The 20,759-nt window shown below is 44.8% G+C and overlaps 1 protein-coding gene across 2 annotated transcripts in view; it reads left to right on the plus strand.

Annotated features, from left to right (window-relative positions):
* Positions 1–5,054: 5,054 nt before the first annotated feature.
* The window catches only part of B4GALNT3 (beta-1,4-N-acetyl-galactosaminyltransferase 3), a 51,869-nt gene continuing 36,164 nt past the window's right edge, over positions 5,055–20,759 (plus strand). Inside the window, exons 1-2 of one of the 2 annotated variants that reach the window (XM_075210604.1) lie at positions 5,055–6,023; positions 17,042–17,145. In XM_075210604.1, coding sequence (XP_075066705.1) covers positions 5,885–6,023; positions 17,042–17,145 — 243 coding nt within the window. In that variant the 5' untranslated portion in view covers positions 5,055–5,884. The remainder of the gene's footprint in view (positions 6,024–17,041; positions 17,146–20,759) is intronic. The other variant, XM_075210603.1, reaches the window with a different exon arrangement.

Raw genomic sequence — 20,759 nt, forward strand, 5'->3', positions numbered from 1 at the left:
CTGGCCACAGTCATATAAATTCCTAAAAAGCATATAATAGATCATTGGAGGCTCTACTGTGCCCACAATAAATAGAGGAGTCTGCCACAACATAAACTATAGTATAGCAAAACCTGTCTATATAAGAGTGTATCACCATCAGCATATATCTACAAGAGAATATAAGCAAGACTGCATATATAATCCGTATTGCAGCAGTAACTGTTGTTACTGCTGCATACTACTATATCTACAAGCAACTGTGAGTAACTGCATCCATCTGTTATTATCTTTAAATAAACAGCAACATGTTTAAGTTACAAAAGCGTTGTGGCTTAACGTCCACATAAACACCGCTGAACACCTTTAGTGACATCAGAAGGTATAACCAACAAAAACTACCCCCACCATGGTCTTTATACTGACCTCCCAACTGTACCGAACATCCCAATTCGCGTCCCACAAAGGGGTGAGATTTAACATAAAAGTGGGTGGTGTTTTACCCAAATTTGAATATCTATGGGCGGGTTTCTACATAATAGGGGTGGGGCTTATTTTGACTCATTCTCGGGATTCTAAATGTTGGAAGGTAGGTTTATCATTTGTTACTATTATAGAATGTTCTGTGCCCCCGTCTTTACCCATCTCAGCATTGTCCGTGTCTCCCAAGTGCTCCATCGGAGTTCCGGCCTTTATTTTATGTGCTGTATGGGATATCACACTGTAGTACTGTTTGACGCATTTAGGGGCTTATTTGTGAACAACCGGCGATAATGATTTTTTTTTCAATACAATAAATCTGTTACTACTGCAATTTATCAATAAATCAGCAGCAGCTGTTTATATAGCGCCACTAATTCCGCAGCGCTGTACAGAGAACTCACTCACATCAGTCCCTGCCCCATTGGAGCTTACAGTCTAAATTCCCTAATATACAGAGAGAGAGAGAGACTAGGGCCAATTTGATAGCAGCCAATTAACCTACCAGTATGTTTTTGGAGTGTGTGAGGAAACCGGAGCACCCAGGGGAAACCCACGCAAACACAGGGAGAACATACAAACTCCTCACAGATAAGGCCATGGTCGGGAATCAAACTCATGACCCCAGCGCTGTGAGGCAGAAGTGCTAACCACTGAGCCACCGTGCTGCCCATATATAATCAATAAGGACTAACACGGCTTTGCTGGTCCAGTCTCTGCTGGAGTGTGCACGCAGGCGCTGTCTGGCTGAGTAATACGTGTGCATCGGCACTGAAATCCCAGGCGTGGCCTTTCAGTTCCAGCAGTGTAACTGCTCCAATTTGTCCGAATTCCCTCTAGGCCAATCCTGAGAGGTCGGCTACAACCCCTCTGTATAAGATAATCACATAAGATCGATTGTGCCCTAATCGAGCTAATGGTTATGAGTCATACTTGTCCACTCTTCCAAGAAGTTCGGGAGACTAGTGAAGTGGGCAGGATGGGAGGCTCCATGGGGTGATTTGTGGCGAATCGCGTCATTGTGGGGCCATGATGCGACTCGCTCTTCTCCTCCCCCTCCGTCCTCACATTTCACCTCCCCTCCAGAAAGAGTAAAAAGTTGGTAAGTTTGTTATGTGTTTATAAGATCATCATCACCATTTATTTATATAGCGCCACTGATTCCAGGGCCGTCTTTCCCATAGGGCACAATGGGCAGGTGCCCGGGGGCCCTGCAGCCCAGGGGGGCCCGTCGGAGGAAGCCAAAAAAAAAAAAACCTGGAAAAAGAAAAGAAGAAAATACTTACCGTGCTGTCAGCTGGCGATCCGGCTCTCTCCCTGGTCTCCTCCTCCATCGCACACGCAGTGCATGTCGGGTGTGACGTCATCACGCCCGCCCGACATCCATTGCGGAGCGCGACGGAGGAGGAGACTATGGAGGGAGCCGGATCGCCAGCTGACAGCACGGTAAGTATTATCTTCTTTTCTTTTTCCAGGTTTTTTTTTTTTTTTTGGCTTCCTCCGACGGGCCCATATATATAATCATTTTTATTTTTTTTTGTATATATAGGGGCCCCGGTGCACTGCTGTGCCCGGGGGCCCAAGATGGTCTTAAGAGGGCCCTGACTGATTCCGCAGCGCTGTACAGAGAACTCACTGACATCAGTCCCTGCCCCATTGGAGTTTACAGTCTAAATTCCTAACACAGACAGAGAGAGAGAGACTAAGGTCAATTTTGATAGCAGCCAATTAACCTACCAGTATGTTTTTGGAGTGTGGGAGGAAACTGGAGCACCTGGAGGAAACCCACACAAACACAAAAGGAAATGAAAACGTCAACTGTGCCATCCCAACCCAGACCTTCCCACAACTACACGTCTGACCCGGTGCGTGATCCCTACTGTCACCCGCAGCCAGGCGCGGGCTGGCAAAGTTCAGCCCGGGGGGCGCACAGGCGGCCGCATCACATGACACGCCGCATTGCGTGTATTGTGATGCGGCCGCCGGATCTACAAGGGTCACTGAGCAAGTACATCTATCTATCTCTATATATCTATATCTGTATCTGTATACATCTATATATCTATATCTAGGGGCCCCGATGCACTGCTTTGCCCGGGGGCCCATAATGTTGTTAAGATGGCCCTGGCTGAGGTGCCCCCCGACCCAGCTCGCCCCTGCCCGCAGCCAAGAGCCAGCCCACGCTGGTTATCAGAGGGCGGCCACCGCAGCTGTCCAGCGGGGCGACATAATCCATCCGGTCTAAGTGATCAGAATAGAACAGAGCAGCATTTGTCACCTTTCTACCGCCCGTCCCATATTTTGGCTGAAACAAATCTCACTCCAGCTCTTGATCTCTTTTCAATAAATGCAAATACACCAAGCAGTGACATTTGTTTTGCAAAACAGCTTAAACATATTTACTTACCACTCACACAGAGCTAAAATAATTTAACCCTTATTTGGGTAGCTATTGATCACACTGTATATTATTTGTCTCTGTTTACCTATGACAAATCCGTTCTTGCTAATCGCAGACTCACATCTAGTCCTAGACAGTGTTTCCAGTATTATGTGTTTGCATGTAATTATAATATCAGCTCTCTCTGTACTGGGAGGCTCTCACCCGCACAACCCCTGCTGCCTCCGTGACCTTTAACAACTTTGTTCCTCGTCTTAGATGTCACCGAGGGGGAGACGACAGCCCGACGTGGTTTGTATAGCCCTCAATAAGCCCATCTGTGCACGATCCCTGACACAGGCGACACGTGGCTCTTCATCTGGGATGGAACTACAAATCCCAGCAATGCTTAGTGGCAAGGCATGCTGGGGCTTGTAGTGCACTGCAGCTGGAGAGTCACCGGTTGTCTTTGCCTGCTGTATATATAGAACACTGGTGACGTTGTGCGGAACTTTGGCTACGAGATGTGGCAACGAAGAGTCAAGTCAGCTGGTAAACATCGCCAATCTGGCATCAATACCAGGATGAAAGACTGGCACGTAACAGCTATATTATTCTGTATCGCAGACAATGGAGGGATGTATTCCAAGACCTGTTGCCAACAATCATCTGAAATAATGCTACACACCTTCTCTAATTGTATTTCCCGTCCTGCTTCATTAATGTTAAACAATTGAGAAACTGAGAAAAGTGAGTTACAGTTTATGGAAGGTATTCAATTGTCAGCGAGTTTTTTCTTTGACCGCGTTTAGTCATTGTAACGCTGTTTTTTATCATTTTCCAGCGGGTTAACTTTACCCACGATTTAATTCCATTTTTAGCACTTTTTTTTTTCATGAAACGGTCCTCTCGCGCTCCAGTAGAAGGTCTATTGAAAGTATAGGGCGTGCGAGAGGCAGCCGCGTTAAAAGCTATTAAATTGGTTTTTTAACGCGGCGCGTTACACAGTCCAATATGCTGTTTTATCTCGCACCTCTTTGGGGTGTGTTAAAAATAAAAAACAACTGAAAAGTATTTGAAATCATGTAACAATGTGGAAAAAAAGTTAAACTTATGTTTATCACTAATGCCTAACTTGTGTAAGTTGATTTTCTTGTGAAAAAATAATGAAATAAAATAAACATTAAAAAAAAATAAAAAAATCACTAATTAATTATATTTATGTATGTTTTTGGTACAAATATGAGTGAAACAATGTGTTTTGACATCTGTGACACTCCAGGTGTTGTAAAACTACAAGTCCCAGCATGCTTTGCCAATATATAGCAGCTTATTGCTGAAAGGGTATGCTGGGACTTGTAGTTTCACAACACCTGGAGTGTCACAGGTTAGCCAACACTGGTATAGATGGGTCTATGGTAAAAAAAATAGTACTGTGATGTAGATATTATCAATGTGTAATGCAATCTAATGTATGCAAAACCTTTTTTTTGTGTTATACATGACCGCGTTAAAACTCCCCTTCACTCCCCTAAAAACTCGCAAACACAATCTTTAACGCACGGGGGCAGCGTCCCTCTTTTTCAATTGAATTGTACGAGTTTTCCCGCTGCGCTAACTCAAAACGGTCGCTATTGCCGTCAAAAACCTGCGGTAGATTTTTAATTTTTTTAATGCTGCGGAGGAAAAAAAAAAACTCGCTGACAATTGAATACCCCCCTATGTGTGGCTTTTATTATGGGAATACCTGTGTCTTGTATGTGCGATTTTACAATCTGTCTGGTGTATGGCGGGTCAGGGGGGGGACATTTTGGGCTACCCTGAGCTGGGTCACTGGGCTACATGCATTTTTAAAATGTTCCTAACAAGCTGCTGAGCTTAGTGTCGCCCCCCCTGGGCTAAACTTTGCCAGCCCCTGGGTGTATTATGTTTTATGGTCCTACTACCAAAAATCAACCAGTGTAAAATCATTATTGAAAGAATTAAACTGTGAAAGAAAAAGACTTGTGTCTAAGAGTGTTTTGTTTTTTTCGTGCATCTTTCTACGTTATTCATAATTGTATTCTAAGAATTTAAACAATTGCTTTATTAAATGTCATCTCACCGAGCATCTTCAATCAACAGTAAATGAACAAACAGGTCATTAAAAAGAAAAATGAAACGGTTGCAAGCTGCAACGAGCCCTAAGGAGAGATATTAGCTGGTGAGTGACGGGTGACTGTGGGGTCGGGCTCTGCAGAGCTTACTTGTCTCTCCTTTCTCACACACAGACGGTGGCGCCGGCAACCTACAGGTGTCGTCGGGTAGGAATGGGTTACAGAGCCTGTAGTGTCAGTGTCATTAAAGCAGCGTACTGACAGGAGGAGCAGCAAGACTTTGAGAGTTTCCCCCTCCCCGGGAGTGAGGTATGTGAGCCCCAGGGATTGTGTACAACCAAGGGAACGACAGGAGAAGGAAGAAGGAAGACGGGCGACCGGGAGAGTTGTAAGAGTGAAAGGGGTGAGACGTTCCCAGGGAGGGTTGGGTCACACAGGTGAGGCAGGTGAGATCAGGAACAGACAGGCAGTAGGTGAGAGCACAAAGAAACAAGTCATCAACACACAAAGCAAAGACTTCCCACCAGAGACAAAACCAAGCCAAACACCTGGATGTAGAGTTCCGTTTAAATAAACACAAGGATCTTCGATTATTTGACTGTAGCCCGGCTAGAATACTTATGTAATGAAATGTCTCTGACTCGTGTAAGGTGATACTGGGAGAGCATTGAGAAGCTCTTATGAGAACTCTTTTCACGGCAGGTAAGAGGACACCTGTCACAAGCGAGAGGGAACTTTCTCCAAAGACGGAACAGGCAACAGTGACCACTGACATCGGTTACGGACGCTCCGCTGGGATTACAGTTTAAATCTGGGAAGCCTTTAATGGCGGGAGATCGGTGATGAACTCCGATGTGCGTCGGCGGAGTGCCGGGAACTACTGCCAAGGAGGTCAACCGACGCCGAAGCCACGCTGCACCAGCGGGCGTACAGGAAGCGGGCGGCCAAGATGTGGGGCCGTCCGCTGCCGGTGAAGATGCTGAAGAAGCACTTTTGGCTGCTGCTCCTCTTCTCCATTCTTCTCCTGGGGATCCTGACGCTTTTCCTGCAGCTGGCCACGTATTCCGACGGGAACCCCGTAAACCACAGTAAGTCCCCCACCGCCATATCGGTGATTCTGAATCAGTTTCTGCTTTTGTTAAACGTTATTGATGTTTGTGGTTTCCTTCTTTAAAAGGTTTCCTATTTCATTCAAATTGTTAGTCGTCAGCCAGGTCCTTGTGGGAATAAGCAAATTACAGTGTTATTCCTCTGTCTGCAATTTTGTTTTTTAAATTTTTGGGAAATTCCAAACTGAAGAACATAAAAAGCTCCCACCGAATAATCACGCACAAAAGAGATAATATATTTATTTTAACATTCCCAGGTAAATAAATTCGTGGAGGTAATGTGAAAGCGCCTGCCACCTGATTAAAGGATGCACGGCGTAACGGACAAGTCTGCGCAGAGAGATCAATAGGCACTTTGTTTCAAATTCCCTGTAAAAGAATAAAATCTTCGTTTACATGGCTACACGGTCTTAAAAAAATATAGACACGTGCCAAGTGTCCTCACACTAGATGCACACAGGGCCCCACATATGAGAGGGGGCCCCATGCTTAACGTCCTTCCCTTGACCTTCTTTTTTTTACAAGCACAGCTGCGCCTTCTCCTTAGCGGTGCCCTAGGAACCACGGGCTGTTTTTCCCACCCTATGGCGGTACGGCGACGTGGCCCAATATTTGGGCACACGGTCAGATCACTGGGGCAGATTGCCAAGTTAAAATTTTACGTGAGTTCCGAACTGTATATGGCAAAGGACTCTGCATTTGCAAAAGCCGCCCCTTACTATATCAATTATATGTCATTTCTTTTCAAAAAATATCAAAAGTCACAATTCAGTGGCTCCCAAACTGTGCGCCGTGGCTCCCTGGGGTGATGCAGTATGGGGGTACCAGGGCCGGTGGTAAGAAAGGCGGGGGGAGTACTAATTTTGGCTTAGGGGCGTCTTGAAAAATATTATGAAGCCTCAAACTGAGAAAGTTTGGGATCCACTGTCATAATTATATTGTTGTTTGATGCTTGGGGAAACAAATTCCTGCATAGGGGAGGAACACTACATTACTGGACCCCATGCCAAAATTTAGAGAGGATGTAGTTCATCCTCATGCATTCTCCGCTCTGCTCTTTGGAGTATGCCTTGGGGCCTCCGTACGCTCAGATTACTAATACGTTTAAGTATCACAGACATCTAGTATTGTCAATAAGGAAGAACCTACTGTACATTGTAAATATATCTGATTAATGATTCTGAGACATCAGTGGAAAAGAAAGTTTGGTTTGTGCCAACGCATATAGCCTTCGGCCCATCAACGAATCCCTGGTCTAAGGTCGGATACACTTAGGCAAACTCATCCATACAATGTACATTGTAGTTGGAGAAGGAAATCTACATGCAAGACGCACTCTTTGCAGACACTGGGAACTACAACTCCCAGCATGATCTGAATATGCGCAGGATTGCTAGACAGCTTTAATGCATTGCAAAATATTATTTTCAACAGAGTAATTTTACAGCATACAGAACAATAACAGTCACTGAGAATTGCAGTTAGCACTCAGTGTACGAGAAGTGGCACTGAGCATTTAGTCAACATAAAACAAATTGGTAGAAAGATTTCAGTGGTCTTCACGAGAGGACCAGGGGCAAACACAGGATTTGTAGAGGGGGGGTTTCCACACCACGCCACCAGTGGGTGTGACCAGCATGCATGGGGCCCTGGCTATAATATAAGACAGTGCTTGGCTGCTCTCCAACTCTTCCTATCCCCATAATATACATGGGCAATGCTGCGTGCACTACTGTTAGGTGCAGCTCTCCCTTTTCAAGCAGAGCGGTGTGAAGCGGGGGCAGGGTCCAGCCACCTCAATTATACAGTGCCCCAGGCTTGGAGGGGGGTTTCCAGACACTAGAAAAACCCCCTTGGTTTGCCTATGAGGATGGACCCTTAACTCAGCCCGGCTGATGAGGTCACTGACAGGTATTATTATTCTTACTTGCCGTGTGCAGTGTTATGACCTCACTGCAGGATCTGTGTACAGTTTCCGGGGACACTGACTGACCAGGTGAATCACATTACAGATCAATGCAACATGTACTCTGAACCGCAGCAACCGATTAGCATCTATCTGTCAAATGTAGGTTAGACAATGGCAGCAATAACCTAATTATTGTGAATAAACACAATGCTAGCCAAGGAGCCCTACCCTAAAAAAGAATATAAAACACCACAACCCTACAACATCACATGTTTAATATAATAGTTATACTTCGCCCTTCACTTAAGCAGTTTAACACATCATAAAACTAAAGGGGTAGATTTATTAGACCTTTTAAAAAGGAAAAGTGGAGATGTTGCCTATGGCAACCAATCAGATTCCAGCTATCATTTTCTAAGTACAGTCTACAAAATGACAGCTAGAATCTGATTGGTTGCTATTGGCAACATCTCCACTTTTCCTTTTAAGAAAGTTTAGTAAATGGATCCCTAAGGGTAAATACAGAAATCATCCAATATATAAAGAACATCAGTAGTGGAATTGTGCAGTAGTCCTTATATACAGAATAAGAACTTGTACTGAGAATTACACCCAGCACACAGGTCATGGTACTGTGCAATTATCAATATATACAGAATAGGAACAGATACTGAGAATTGCACCCTGCAAATTGAACAAGAGTCATGGTACCATGCAAATATAAATATATCCAGAATAGGAACAGATACTGATAATTGCACTGAGCAAATGGAACAATTAGTACTGTGCAATTATCAATATATACAGAATAGGAACAGATACTGAGAATTGCACTCAGCATTCAGAACAAGAGAAGCCTTTGAGCTGTAAACAACAGGATTTGTAGGTAACAAAACCATCTATGGACTTACAAGCACTGTACCACTATATTGCTTTCTGCTCTGCATTATATATGACATGTGAGATCTGGAAGCTACCTGAGAGATCCCTGATTATTTTACAGTGCACCTGGCTTAGTAAATGCCTCATTACATTGTGTAAATATAAGCACAGCTCGTAAAATCTGCCATAAAACTGTAACCTCCCTACATACCTGGTACTTTGCAATTAAACATGACTCCATTTGACTGCAGATCCTTTTCCAGTCTTGTCATGTGAGTATCCGGAGCCAATCAGGAGTCTGTGTTGGAAACTGGCAAACTCCCTGCTGATGTCACAGGATGTTTCACAGTAACTGACTGAGCATGCTCCTGCCAGTACATGGGCGGTTCACACTTTCATTAATGCTCATGAATATTCATAGCTGCCCAGAAGATGGACACACCTCCCATCCAGGGCTGGAACTACCATTGGTGCTCCGGGGCCCATGGAGGTAATGCATAGTTGTCTACTCTCCCGAAATGTCCGGGAGACTCCCGAATTTCTGGGAGAGTAGGACAACCTCCTGGCTCCCGGCTTGTTCGGCAAGTTGAGTTGAAGGGAGGGGCGGGGCTTAGTGACGGGAATCTCGCATCATCATTGCCCCTGGCCCCTCCTGCTATAGGCCCAAAATGGCGATGAGAGTATAGCATACTTGCCAACTATCGCTACTGCGATGAATCGCGTCATTTAGGCCCCGCCCCCGCAGCAAACCATCATTTTTGTCGCCGGGGGCGGGACCAAAATGACGCATTCCTGCCCCCTCCCGTCACGCCCCTCTCCCTGAAAGAACTTGCCCAAAGTAGACAAATATGCAGTATAAGGGGCGGGGTCAATGACGCGTTTCTCCGAGCCCCGTCCCTGCACGACCACCTGACCTCTCGCCAAAGTTGTCGAGTCTGAGGTAATGGGGCCCGCTGCATGGGGGTCTAGCGAACTGTGGACCCCGCTTCCCTGCACCAGGGCCCACAGCTCCTCCTCTGCACCCATCTGACCCTATTTAGGTGGGACAGTCCCCATTCCCGGAAAGTTGGGAGGTTTGACCCCCACTCACCACGGTGGGCCGGTGCCGAGCGCGACTGTTTCTGGTGGGCGCAGCAATTCAATGGCGTTTTTGGGGGAGGGGGAGGTTTAACTCTTGTGAAGCGCTGGGGCACACCTCACATGACCAGGCTTCGGGGCAAAACTCAGCCCGGTTTTGCAAGCCTCATCCCTCTTACGGCCCTTGAATCGGGAACGCTGGACGGTGTGCTGTAACATGTGTTTAGTTCAGGGACGCATCCAGAGGGAATTTAAATTTTTGCAGGCTGTACACTGTATAGATGTACCTAGATGCGGAGAGGCCGACAAAGGATCCTCCTCAGTTGCCTTAAAGTTATTTAAATGAAGCTGGGGAAATGTTTTAAATGAAATATATATTTTTATATTAAAATATTTTTATAATAAATATCTGCAATAAACATCCATAGAATATCTGTGTTATCGCTGCAGATGAATAAGTAGAAACTTTACAGTTTGACATAAGTCCATTTGCGCCACGTGATCATTCTGATTTCTCCAGCGTTAAATAAGGAACAGCAGTGAAAGAGTCTTTTTCCGTTATTTACACCTCTTGTTAAGTAGGGGCCCCGTCTCTTGTTTGACAGTTGTTTATCGGTCAGGGCGTGAGGTTTGATCTCGGTGACTGTTGCTTCTGGGAGCAGCTGTCTGACGGTGTACGTACTAATGATACCTCCCGTCTGTGGGATGTGAGTAACAGCTGCTCCCGGTAATTGGTCCCTTCAGGCCTTGCGTCTCTCTACCCAGAGGAGCAATCACAGGGCCCGCACCTGATAGCAGCAGAACGGGTGAGCCATCAATCAATAATAACGTAGACAGAAATAAAATAAAAGATATTGCAATATTACCAGTTACAACATTATGTTACATTTTGGTCAGCGGCCCAATAACCTACCGGTATGTTTATGGAGCGTGGGCGGAAACCGGAGCACCCGGAGGAAACTCGCACGAACACAGGAAGATCATACAAACTCCACACATCTTTTGTGGCTGTAGATGGCGGTGGTGAAGTGGTACGGTGGTCGTTTCGGCAAGCTAGCCTGCTGGTGAGATTAATTGTAGGTCACAGAGAGTAATTTGCTAACAACGCTTAAATTGGGAAAATCTGTTTGTTACCCCTAACAGGTACTTATCCGCAAGCTTTTATCTGCCACGTTGTGTGAGGATCCGGGAAGTGTGTTTGCTGCGATTCGCTTAAAAATTATGAATCAGCAGATAGACAATAGGTATTATTATTAATTTTCCAATGATTAGAGGACATACAGAGCAGCCAAAAACACAGTGGGGGCTCATGAGTTGGAGGTATATGCAATGCAACAAAGAGCTAAAAGTTTGCACGTAAAAATAGCATATTTACGCCTAGCGGGAGACATTTCAAGATACGTCCGGTTCTGTAGCAGTAGTATATGCACCAGCTTTATGTCACAAAAACTTAAGAAAAGATTTGCTTTGATAGTGAAAGACTCATTCGCTATTAGGTTTGATTTAAATAAAAAAAAAAACCCTCTATAACACAATAGGTATAATCTTCCTACTCATGTACGCAAAAAATCATTCTAAATTCACCCACAAAATCATATAAACTAGGCTCAATCAGGGATGGAAGCACCTATCAGCTTCAGAGGTCAATCAGCCAATCAGAAGCGGGTAACTAGTATTTACGCCAGCAAGTGATCCGACTCCTGACTTTTGCATCTGCATCTCCTCGCGGGTCTTCCTCAGTTTGCAATAATGCTAATACGCCCATACGGTCAGATGAGTCAGATGGCAGCAAATCCACGTACGGATGTAGACATGTGCTCTTTCCGTGAGCATGAGCAGGACAAATTTGCGTAAACATATGGCGTACGTCAAACGCAGCATGATACCCAGTGTGCACTATGAGAAAAATGCCCGATATACCCAGTGTCCTGCAATCTCATGGCCACCTCACTCACCTAGCCCCAAATGCTCTATACATTTCCAGCTCCACGCTAACGTCCTCCTATTACCACAGACGTTCCTGCTCCGTCAGCAATCTACTGCCCTGCTTACCCCTCTCTTCACCAGCAAATACCCTCCCCTGCCACTCCGTTCTTATACAGAGTCTAGTACCACTAATACAAGTCAGAGCCAAGCCCCTCAACCTTTGTAAACAAGTCGTGTGTTGCTCTAGAGCGACGGCTGATGATATTCTTTGTAAATACATGTACATGACTTAGGAGGTGGCAGCCTTTATCCGTGCCCAATAATCTTTACGCCGCTCCACATTATTTGTTGATATTGGCAGTCGTACAGTTGTTCCTGACTGCGAATCACTTGGCATTGTAATACAGAGAATCGTTTGACCTGCCAGTAAATCATACACTTTGCTCAGCAAATATAGAGACGCTAAACCCTTCAGCTGAGATAAACGTCACCCACGACCAAAGAGTAAACAGCTTAACGCTGAATCCGCCCCATAGAACATACAGAAACAATTAGATCACGCCCAGCGCTGTCTCTGCCGTTAGTTGCGCTAAGGTGGGAATTACTTATATGAAGATTAGAAAACACTGGGGTTTTATATCCACCTTTACAATCTACGTGTAACATGCACACATGTATATAAATGACTAACACATACCACTGTGTGGGGAATACATGTATACTGGTCTGGTAAAGTCCTCAAACTCTTGGTCGAGGGTGGGGGGGAGGAGGAGGGGGGCCTCTTTGTAATCCCCTTAAACACTCTATTGAGGAACATTTAAAAGATAAACGTCGGAGGACATCACGCTGCCTCTATGAGATGAGCCTCGGCAGGAAGGAGGAGACTCCCAGAAAGGGGAGGAGTAATGCAAAACTTGGGTAGGAGCATAGCGATGCTGCTGTAGTCTCGACATTGAGCATCCACTGCTCATAAGATAACAGAGGAGGGGGCCTCAGGAGTTCCGCAGGTACTTTTGTTGGGGGGTGTCAGGTACACTCCTTGTACCCATGGTAGTTCCGCCACTTCCCCCCAATGTTATCACCACTGTTACTCTGGCCCTAAGTAATATTTTTCACCTCTCCATGACATCAAAAAGGCATGAGGCACTTTGATATCACTGAGGCATGTGGCACTGGAGTGATATCTTGTACAGTTACACATCTCGGTTTAACCTCTCATGTACGGTTTATATTAATCATGAAAGTGTGGGAACAGAGGAACTGTCTGTATTACAGGTGGAAACTGTGGGGTCTATCTACTAAACTGCGAGTTTGTAAAAGTGGAGATGTTGCCTATAGCAACCAATCAGATTCTAGTTATCATCTATGTGGTACATTCTACAAAATGACAGTTAGAATCTGGATGGTTGCTATGGGCAACATCTCCACTTTTTGCAAACCCGCAGTTTAGTAAATATACCCCTGTGTGTATCTGAGGCATTTTATGACATTGCTTGGAATGGACTTCCATTCTCTGCCAAACTGCAGCGTGGGTCCCACTAAAGGTATAGGATGGCGCTGGTTGTCCGCATTATCTGCGCCTATTTCCAAACAGTGAATTCTGTAAAGTGCTCTTTTACTGTATGTTACACGATTCTCTCTCCGGGTATCTTTGTACTATGGGTGTTGAACCAATAGCCCCGTCTACTTATTAAACAATCTAATTGAACGGTGGAGTATCCGCTTTACAAACCCCTCTGTCTGTCTACAGAACCTGCATTGTTTTCACGTATCCCTCGTCCCCCCCGCTTGAGAGCTCTGGGAATTGTGTGCGATCCCGCAGATCAGATGGTGCCGGGGGCATTGGGGGTTCCAGTTTCACTGCGGACATCGAAAGCGCTGAAAAGTCTTTAGTTAGCAAAAGGAAAGACAAAACACTCTGAAATCACTTTTCTGGTTTTCAGGTCTCAATGAAACCCAACACTGGACTTTCTCATGTGTGACGGCTGCAGGGGGGTGCTCCAAATTCCCTACTGCAATACAGGACTCAATGCACCATGTAAACTGTTACTGAGGCGTCACATATGAAATCTAGTTGTAGTCCACCGGTGAAGTGAGAGCCCAATTGCGTCAAAAAAGGTTGATTTTTGTTCTAACATATGGGGAGCAGCCCGGCATTGCTAGCCCCCTTCACCTCCAGCGCTGGGGGGTAATTTCTGACACGTACCGCAAAACACCTTAGTATATTCCTGCTCTCCACTCCCGGGAGACGACCCTCATCATCATCACCATTTATTTATATAGCGCCACTAATTCCGCAGCGCTGTACAGAGAACTCACTCACATCAGTCCCGGCCCCATTGGAGCTTACAGTTTAAATTCCCTAACAGACACACACACACACACACACACACACAGACAGACATACAGACTAGGGTCAATTTGTTAGCAGCCAATTAACCTACCAGTATGTTTTTGGAGTGTGGGAGGAAACCGGAGCACCCAGAGGAAACCCACGCAAACACGGGGAGAACATTACAAACTCCACACAGATATGGCCATGGTCGGGAATTGAACTCATGACCCCAGTGCTGTAAGGCAGAAGTGCTAACCACTACGCCACCGTGCTGCCCCCCCTCAGAGAGGCAGAAACATTTTTAGAGGCACATTGTGCGAAAGTGTAAACCTCACTTTCACCTCCACCCTCCTACCACTTTTTTTGTTTTTACCAGCCCTTCAATAAGCTAAAAATTTCACTTTTTATTAGTGTAGCCTCATGTCCGGCTCATATGCGGTATGGGAGGGTGGGGTTGTGACGACTGTATTAATTACAGGTGATAATGATGTGTGAAGCGTTTTATTACATAGCTCGGAGGACGTCTGTAAACGCGCTTCTCTGCCAATAGTGCAAATCGGTTCAGTACAGGAGGACACCCAATCACCAGCCGCTGGTAGCTGGCTCAAATTCGAGTCCTTTGGTATTGTTGCAATATCTCTTTTCATTCTATATGATGCATAAATTTGGATTTTGCTATCTATTTACAGTGTAATAGAATAGTATTATGTGGCACGGTGGTTAGCATCGCTGCCTCACAGCACTGGTGTCACAAGTTCATCTCAAACCAGGGCCTTATCTATGTTGATTTTGTATGTTCTCCCCGTGTTTGCGTTGGTTTCCTCCCCGGTGCTCCGGTTTCCTCCCACACTCCACAAAAAATACTAGTAGATTAATTGACAAAATGGACAGAATTAGACTGCAAGCTCAATGGGGCAGGGTCTGATGTGAATGATTCCATATTCTCTACAGTGCTGATATGATTGTCGCTATATAAATAAACAACAATAATACAGTTAGTGGAATTCTTGCTTTGCAGTCTATATCCCCCGAGAGTGAGCATTTGTGGAAAACACGTTTTAATGTCACACCCGCATCGTAACTCGTATCTGTCCCAGCAGGATAAGGTCACAAGAGGACGGACAAAGAGAGGGAGAATCCTGCTTCCTCAGATGTAAGGTCTCACGCACAGAGGCTCGTGTCAGGGGTCCCTTCTGTCTAACTACCCCCACTCCATGTACTCACCCTCTGCGCCTCTCACCTCTTCTCATAGAGAACCTAAGATCACCGCACAATGACGTGACATTACTCAATAGAACAACTTTTAAATGTTGCATCTCTAAGGAAGGGCTCTATGTTGTACCCACTGACTACACACAATGGGGGCTGCCATTTTTGCACACTGAGTGCCTCGTGCCTCAGCGAATTCTCTCATTCCAAATGAATTGATGGGTTGACTATTGTCCCAGCACACACAAGCCTGATTCATCTAGAATCATAATGTGAGTGATCGGACGTAACTTGCACACACGTCCGCCCGTATACAGGTGCAAGCGGATCTCAAGAACAGACTGCAGGATACAGACAGACATATGTCCCATATAAAGTCACATCAAAAGGCATAGAAAAAAAATTAATAAAAGAAATTTACAACTATTAATATTTTAATCATCACCATTTATTTATATAGCGCCACTGATTCTGCAGCGCTGTACAGAGAACTCACTGACATCAGTCCCTGCCCCATTGGAGCTTACAGTCTAAATTCCATAACGTACACACATAGACAAACAGACAGGCTACGGTCAATTTTGATAACAGCCAATTAACCTACCAGTATGTTTTTGGAGTGTAGGAGGAAACCGGAGCACCTGGAGGAAACCCACGCAAACACAGGGAGAATATACAAACTCCTCACAGATAAGGCCATGGTTGGGAATCAAACTAATGACCCCAGTGCTGTGAGGCAGAAGTGCTAACCACTGAGCCACCATGCTGCCCATATATAATCAATAAGGGCTAACACGGCTTCACTGGTCCAGGGTCTGCTGGTGTGTGCACACAGGCGCTGTCTGGCTGAGTAATATGTGTACAGTGGAACTGAAAGCCCAGGAGTGGCCTTTCAGTTCCAGCAGTGTGACTGCGGCCCTTTGTCCGAATTCCCTCTAGGCCACACTTGAGAGTTTAGGCTGTTGCTCTCTGCCCCATCGTGCCAAGGCCACACCCACCTCATGAAGTGACCACGCCCCCTGCCCAGATTCCCGGCGCTGGGAAATTGGTCGGTATGCTTCTGTAGCAGTGCTGACCATCGATTTTTGCAGTTGCACATAGATTTCCAACGAGGGGGTTGGACTTTCAGAGTGTGACGGCAGACTTTGCCCGGGCAGAGGGGAGAAGGTTGGCAGAGTGAGGTCGCTCCTACCAAAGTACATATTAGGCGCACTGAAGCTCCTAAATTTGCGGAACAGCACAAAAACAAGACTGAAATGAGATTTATACCTCGAACCCATGGCCCCAGGACTGTGACACAGCAATGTTAACCACTGTGCCACAGTGCTATACACAGACATGAGAAGCAGTCTGCCACTGGTAAGCCGCCACATGGACCTCTTGTGTCTAAAGCTGAATCCAAGGGCTAGATTTACTATTTGAAAAAGTGGAGGTGTTGCCTATAGCAACCAATCAGATTCTAGCTGTCATTTTGTAGAATGTACTAAATAAATGATAACTAGAATCTGATTGGTTGCTATAGGCAACATCTCCACTTCGTCAAACCCGTAGTTTAGTAAATAAACCCCTAAGTGTTCTAAGGTGAAGATTTCATGATGAAAAACAATCATGACAGGTGGGAGTCTTATTCTAACTCTCTCCCTTTCCCTCTGTTATCAGGATACGGCAGCTGGAGCGAGCTGGGCAAAGCGCTGGTACATAATAATATACCGCCCATAGCCCCGAACCTGGAGTTCTATAAACCAGAGCGGCAGCAGGAAGTGGTAAGAAAACTGAACTTTATACTTTATGGGGCATATTCAATTAGCTTTGCGGTCTGCGATTACCGTGACAATACGGTACCACAACTTGGCAGATTTCCCTTCGCAACCCTATGGGGTGCGCACGGAAATCCTCTATGTTGCGGTAACGGGACTCATGCAGCCGCACGTAATCACAGACCGTAAAGCTAATTGAATACGCCCCTATATTTGAAATTTTAAGAAGGTCCCTGGACCAAGATATATATTTTTTTTAATAATGAAAGTGTTTTTTAGACTTTTATAAAAAAAAAAAATTACACATTAATTAAGTGGGATTCAAGCAGATCTGTGCTTCAATCTCACATTCCTTATATTGGGTGATATAACGTAGAGACGACATTCCTTCGCTTGGTTGCAATAGCATAAAAGTTAAAGTTTTGAGTGTAGTGCAGCTAAAAGTTTACAAAACAAAAACTCACTTGTTGTCAGCGTTTGTTCTTTTAACACTGCAATACCTGTGTGTGTCTAGCAAAACGAAAATATGCGGAATTGGTTCATATTTTGATCAAAACATTTAAGCCTGCCTCCCAGCATCAAGGGCACCTCATTGTATGCAGGTCCTACACTGACCTATATTGATTCAAACATGCTTAAAATCAATTGCTCTTACCTCCGTTTTTATTTATTAATCAATTCATTTTATGTATTTTTTTTTTTGTTGTTTGGGGTTTTTTTCAAACTTTTTTCCCCCCAAAACTTTATTAGAATTTTATTTGGAATCTGTAACCGGAAGCCCAGGTCCGGCCTCTCAGCTCCAGTTTCCTCCTCTTGTGCTATCCTGCGGCTACTTGTGCCCCTCCGCTCCATATTTCTTTGCAAGACGCTGTCTGTTTTTTTAAAGGAATTATATTTTGCTCTGTTTGACGGGTGGATAGGAACATTCCTATATCTGATCAAGCCGCCAGTTGCATATCAAAACCAGAAATACAAGATTTTATATGCAAATACGGTATTCAAATGAGCCACAAGATGCAGAGATCCGAAAGTTCATCCAAAGGTGTGACTGAAATTTCTCACTGCACTAAAGTCAGATTTTAACAACACGTCGGAGGTGACGCTGTTCCCTCATTGTAGGTGCACATAATTCAGCAGAGGTAAAGCGTTGCTAAAAAAAGAAAATAGGCTTCATCACAATACATATCTCCCATCTCATTCCGAAGGGCAGTGCTGATTCGCAGAGTGTGAAAGAGGCGGGGCTTGTGGAAAAGCAGGCGGAGCTTCAATAAAAGTCATACTTGCCAACTTTCAGATTCTCCCCTCCCAGATTTACAGGCAAAGTACGGAACGTGAGCGTAATGTCACCTGTATTCATGCTAGAGATGCTCACTGACCCCCGTGAACTGGTTTTGGTTTTGAATCTGGATTAGCTTCGTGTTTAGATTTTGGTTTTGGCAAAACCGCCCTCATGTGTTTTGGTTTTGGATTTTTTAGAAAAATATGCTAAAATCACATAATTTAGCTCTTTTTTTGTTCCTACATTATTATTAACCTCAATAACACTAATTTCAAATCATTTGCAGTCAATTTTGACCACCTCACAGGTCACAATATTATTTTCATACACTTTCGGACAAATACTGCAGCGACCTGGCTGGATGGTAAGCGACAGAGCAATGACACAAACACACGGCAGTTCCTAGCACATCTAGGACACATTGGCACACAGCAGTAGCAGAAAAGAAAAATGGGTGTCCGCCCTCCCTCCCAACCACCGTTATGTTGGATCTTAAAATGGAATCCAAAACTTGCGAGATCCGAGATCCGATGACGTAACAATGACGTTTTACCTCGTTTTCAAATCCGAAAAAGCGCAAAGGTACCGAGCCGGCTCGGTACTCGGATCTGCTAAGTTCGGGTATATCGGGGAATCTGAGCCTGAGCATCTCTAGTTCACGCCTGTGCGGATCTCGGGATGCGTTTCTATGACTAAATGGCTAAATGGTACATGCCGTATGTGGACACACACCAGATTGCAGGATACACACATGTATATGTGCAATATAGTCACATTAGGACGCATGCAAAATATTATAGCAAATAAATAAACACATAAAACTATAAACATTAATTTGAACTTTAAACATTTTTATCTTTCATCTTTTTACATTACATACACAGTGGGATGTTATTAATGTGTACTGTACATATAATGTGTTTTATAGTCTCCTTCCTCACACACACATGTTCCGTGCTATCTAGTGGCTCACATACGTGTAATTTTTTAAAAAAAGACTATGCCGTGACAGTCACCACTATCAGGCGGCACTTACACCTGTAGCTGGTTCAAATGATACGGCTAAATACCCCGTATGTAGGAGATACCCAGGGCTTGCGTTGGCCGCACCCTGATCAGAGCGGCCCCTGCGCTCCCTCACGGTACGTTGCCAATGTTCGTCCGTCCCTTCTCTTCCTAGCTCCGCTCCTCAAGCGGGTGGCAGTCATAAGCACTAGCTGTTGGAATAGGTCAAAATGAAGTTGCATAGCATAGGGGCGGGGTTTAATGACGCTGATCTCATGGCCACGCCCCCAGGGCATGGCAATGAGATCTACTGGCGCAGAGATCCGAAATGGCGACAAATATGGTTGTAAGTGTCAGACGTGTTGAACATGAATTGCATGCAGATTCGGCACACAAATGAACTTATGTCCGAATCAGGCCCGAAATGTTTAGGTTAATGAGAGAGGACTTAGGGGGAGGAGTTTCATAGGCAAACCAAGGGGGGTTTTCTAGTGCTTGGAAACCCCCCTCCAAGCCTGAGGCACTGTTTAATTGAGGTGGCTGGACCCTGCCCCGCTTCACACGGCTCTGCTTAAAAATGGAGAGCTGCGTGCACCTAACAGTAAAATACAATAATACCCAATCCAACGATGGCGCAACAATGGTACAATCAAAAGGCAGCTTGTAGCAGATTTAAAGTAGGTAACACCAAACCATACTAGTAACAGAGACAGTAAAACAACAAAACCTGCTGACATGCGCCAAAACGAGATAAAAGAGACAGGAATAAACTTCACAGGAACGGTAACAAAATTCACCTAAAAAGGGAATCTATGGACATACATCTTGCAATGCATCAACTCAAATAACAGAAAAAAGTCAAATAACAGAAAAAAGTCCTTCCAGATAAATGTCCTAAAAATCTCCTATAGATCTCTGCAAGAGAAAACAACAGTCCCGAGCTCCAAAGAGATATCCTGGACTGGAAGGTTAATAAGTCCTTATGCGTAGATGATGGTTGAATCACACGAAATCAGTATAGCGGCATATGGAAAAAAGACAAAAAAAGAGAAACAAACATAGTGCAATCTATATGCTTGCATCACATAAAGGGATAGAACCCTTCACATCTAAAACGTGAATCAGTTATGTTGAAAACAGGCACCGCGTGATATCGATATTCCTATTCACCCCTTAGGGAATGCACTTACCAGACACACAGCGGTAAAACAGCATGTAATAATGAAGGAGTAGAATCGTCTTTATGGATCATCCCTCTGAGATAGAATTACGGTCCATTATGATAGTAAAAACAAAAAGAACTTCATAGTGTAAAATCCTCAATGTGATTTATTCA

This window comes from Mixophyes fleayi, chromosome 4, assembly GCF_038048845.1.
Source record: "Mixophyes fleayi isolate aMixFle1 chromosome 4, aMixFle1.hap1, whole genome shotgun sequence".
Lineage (NCBI taxonomy): Eukaryota > Metazoa > Chordata > Amphibia > Anura > Limnodynastidae > Mixophyes > Mixophyes fleayi.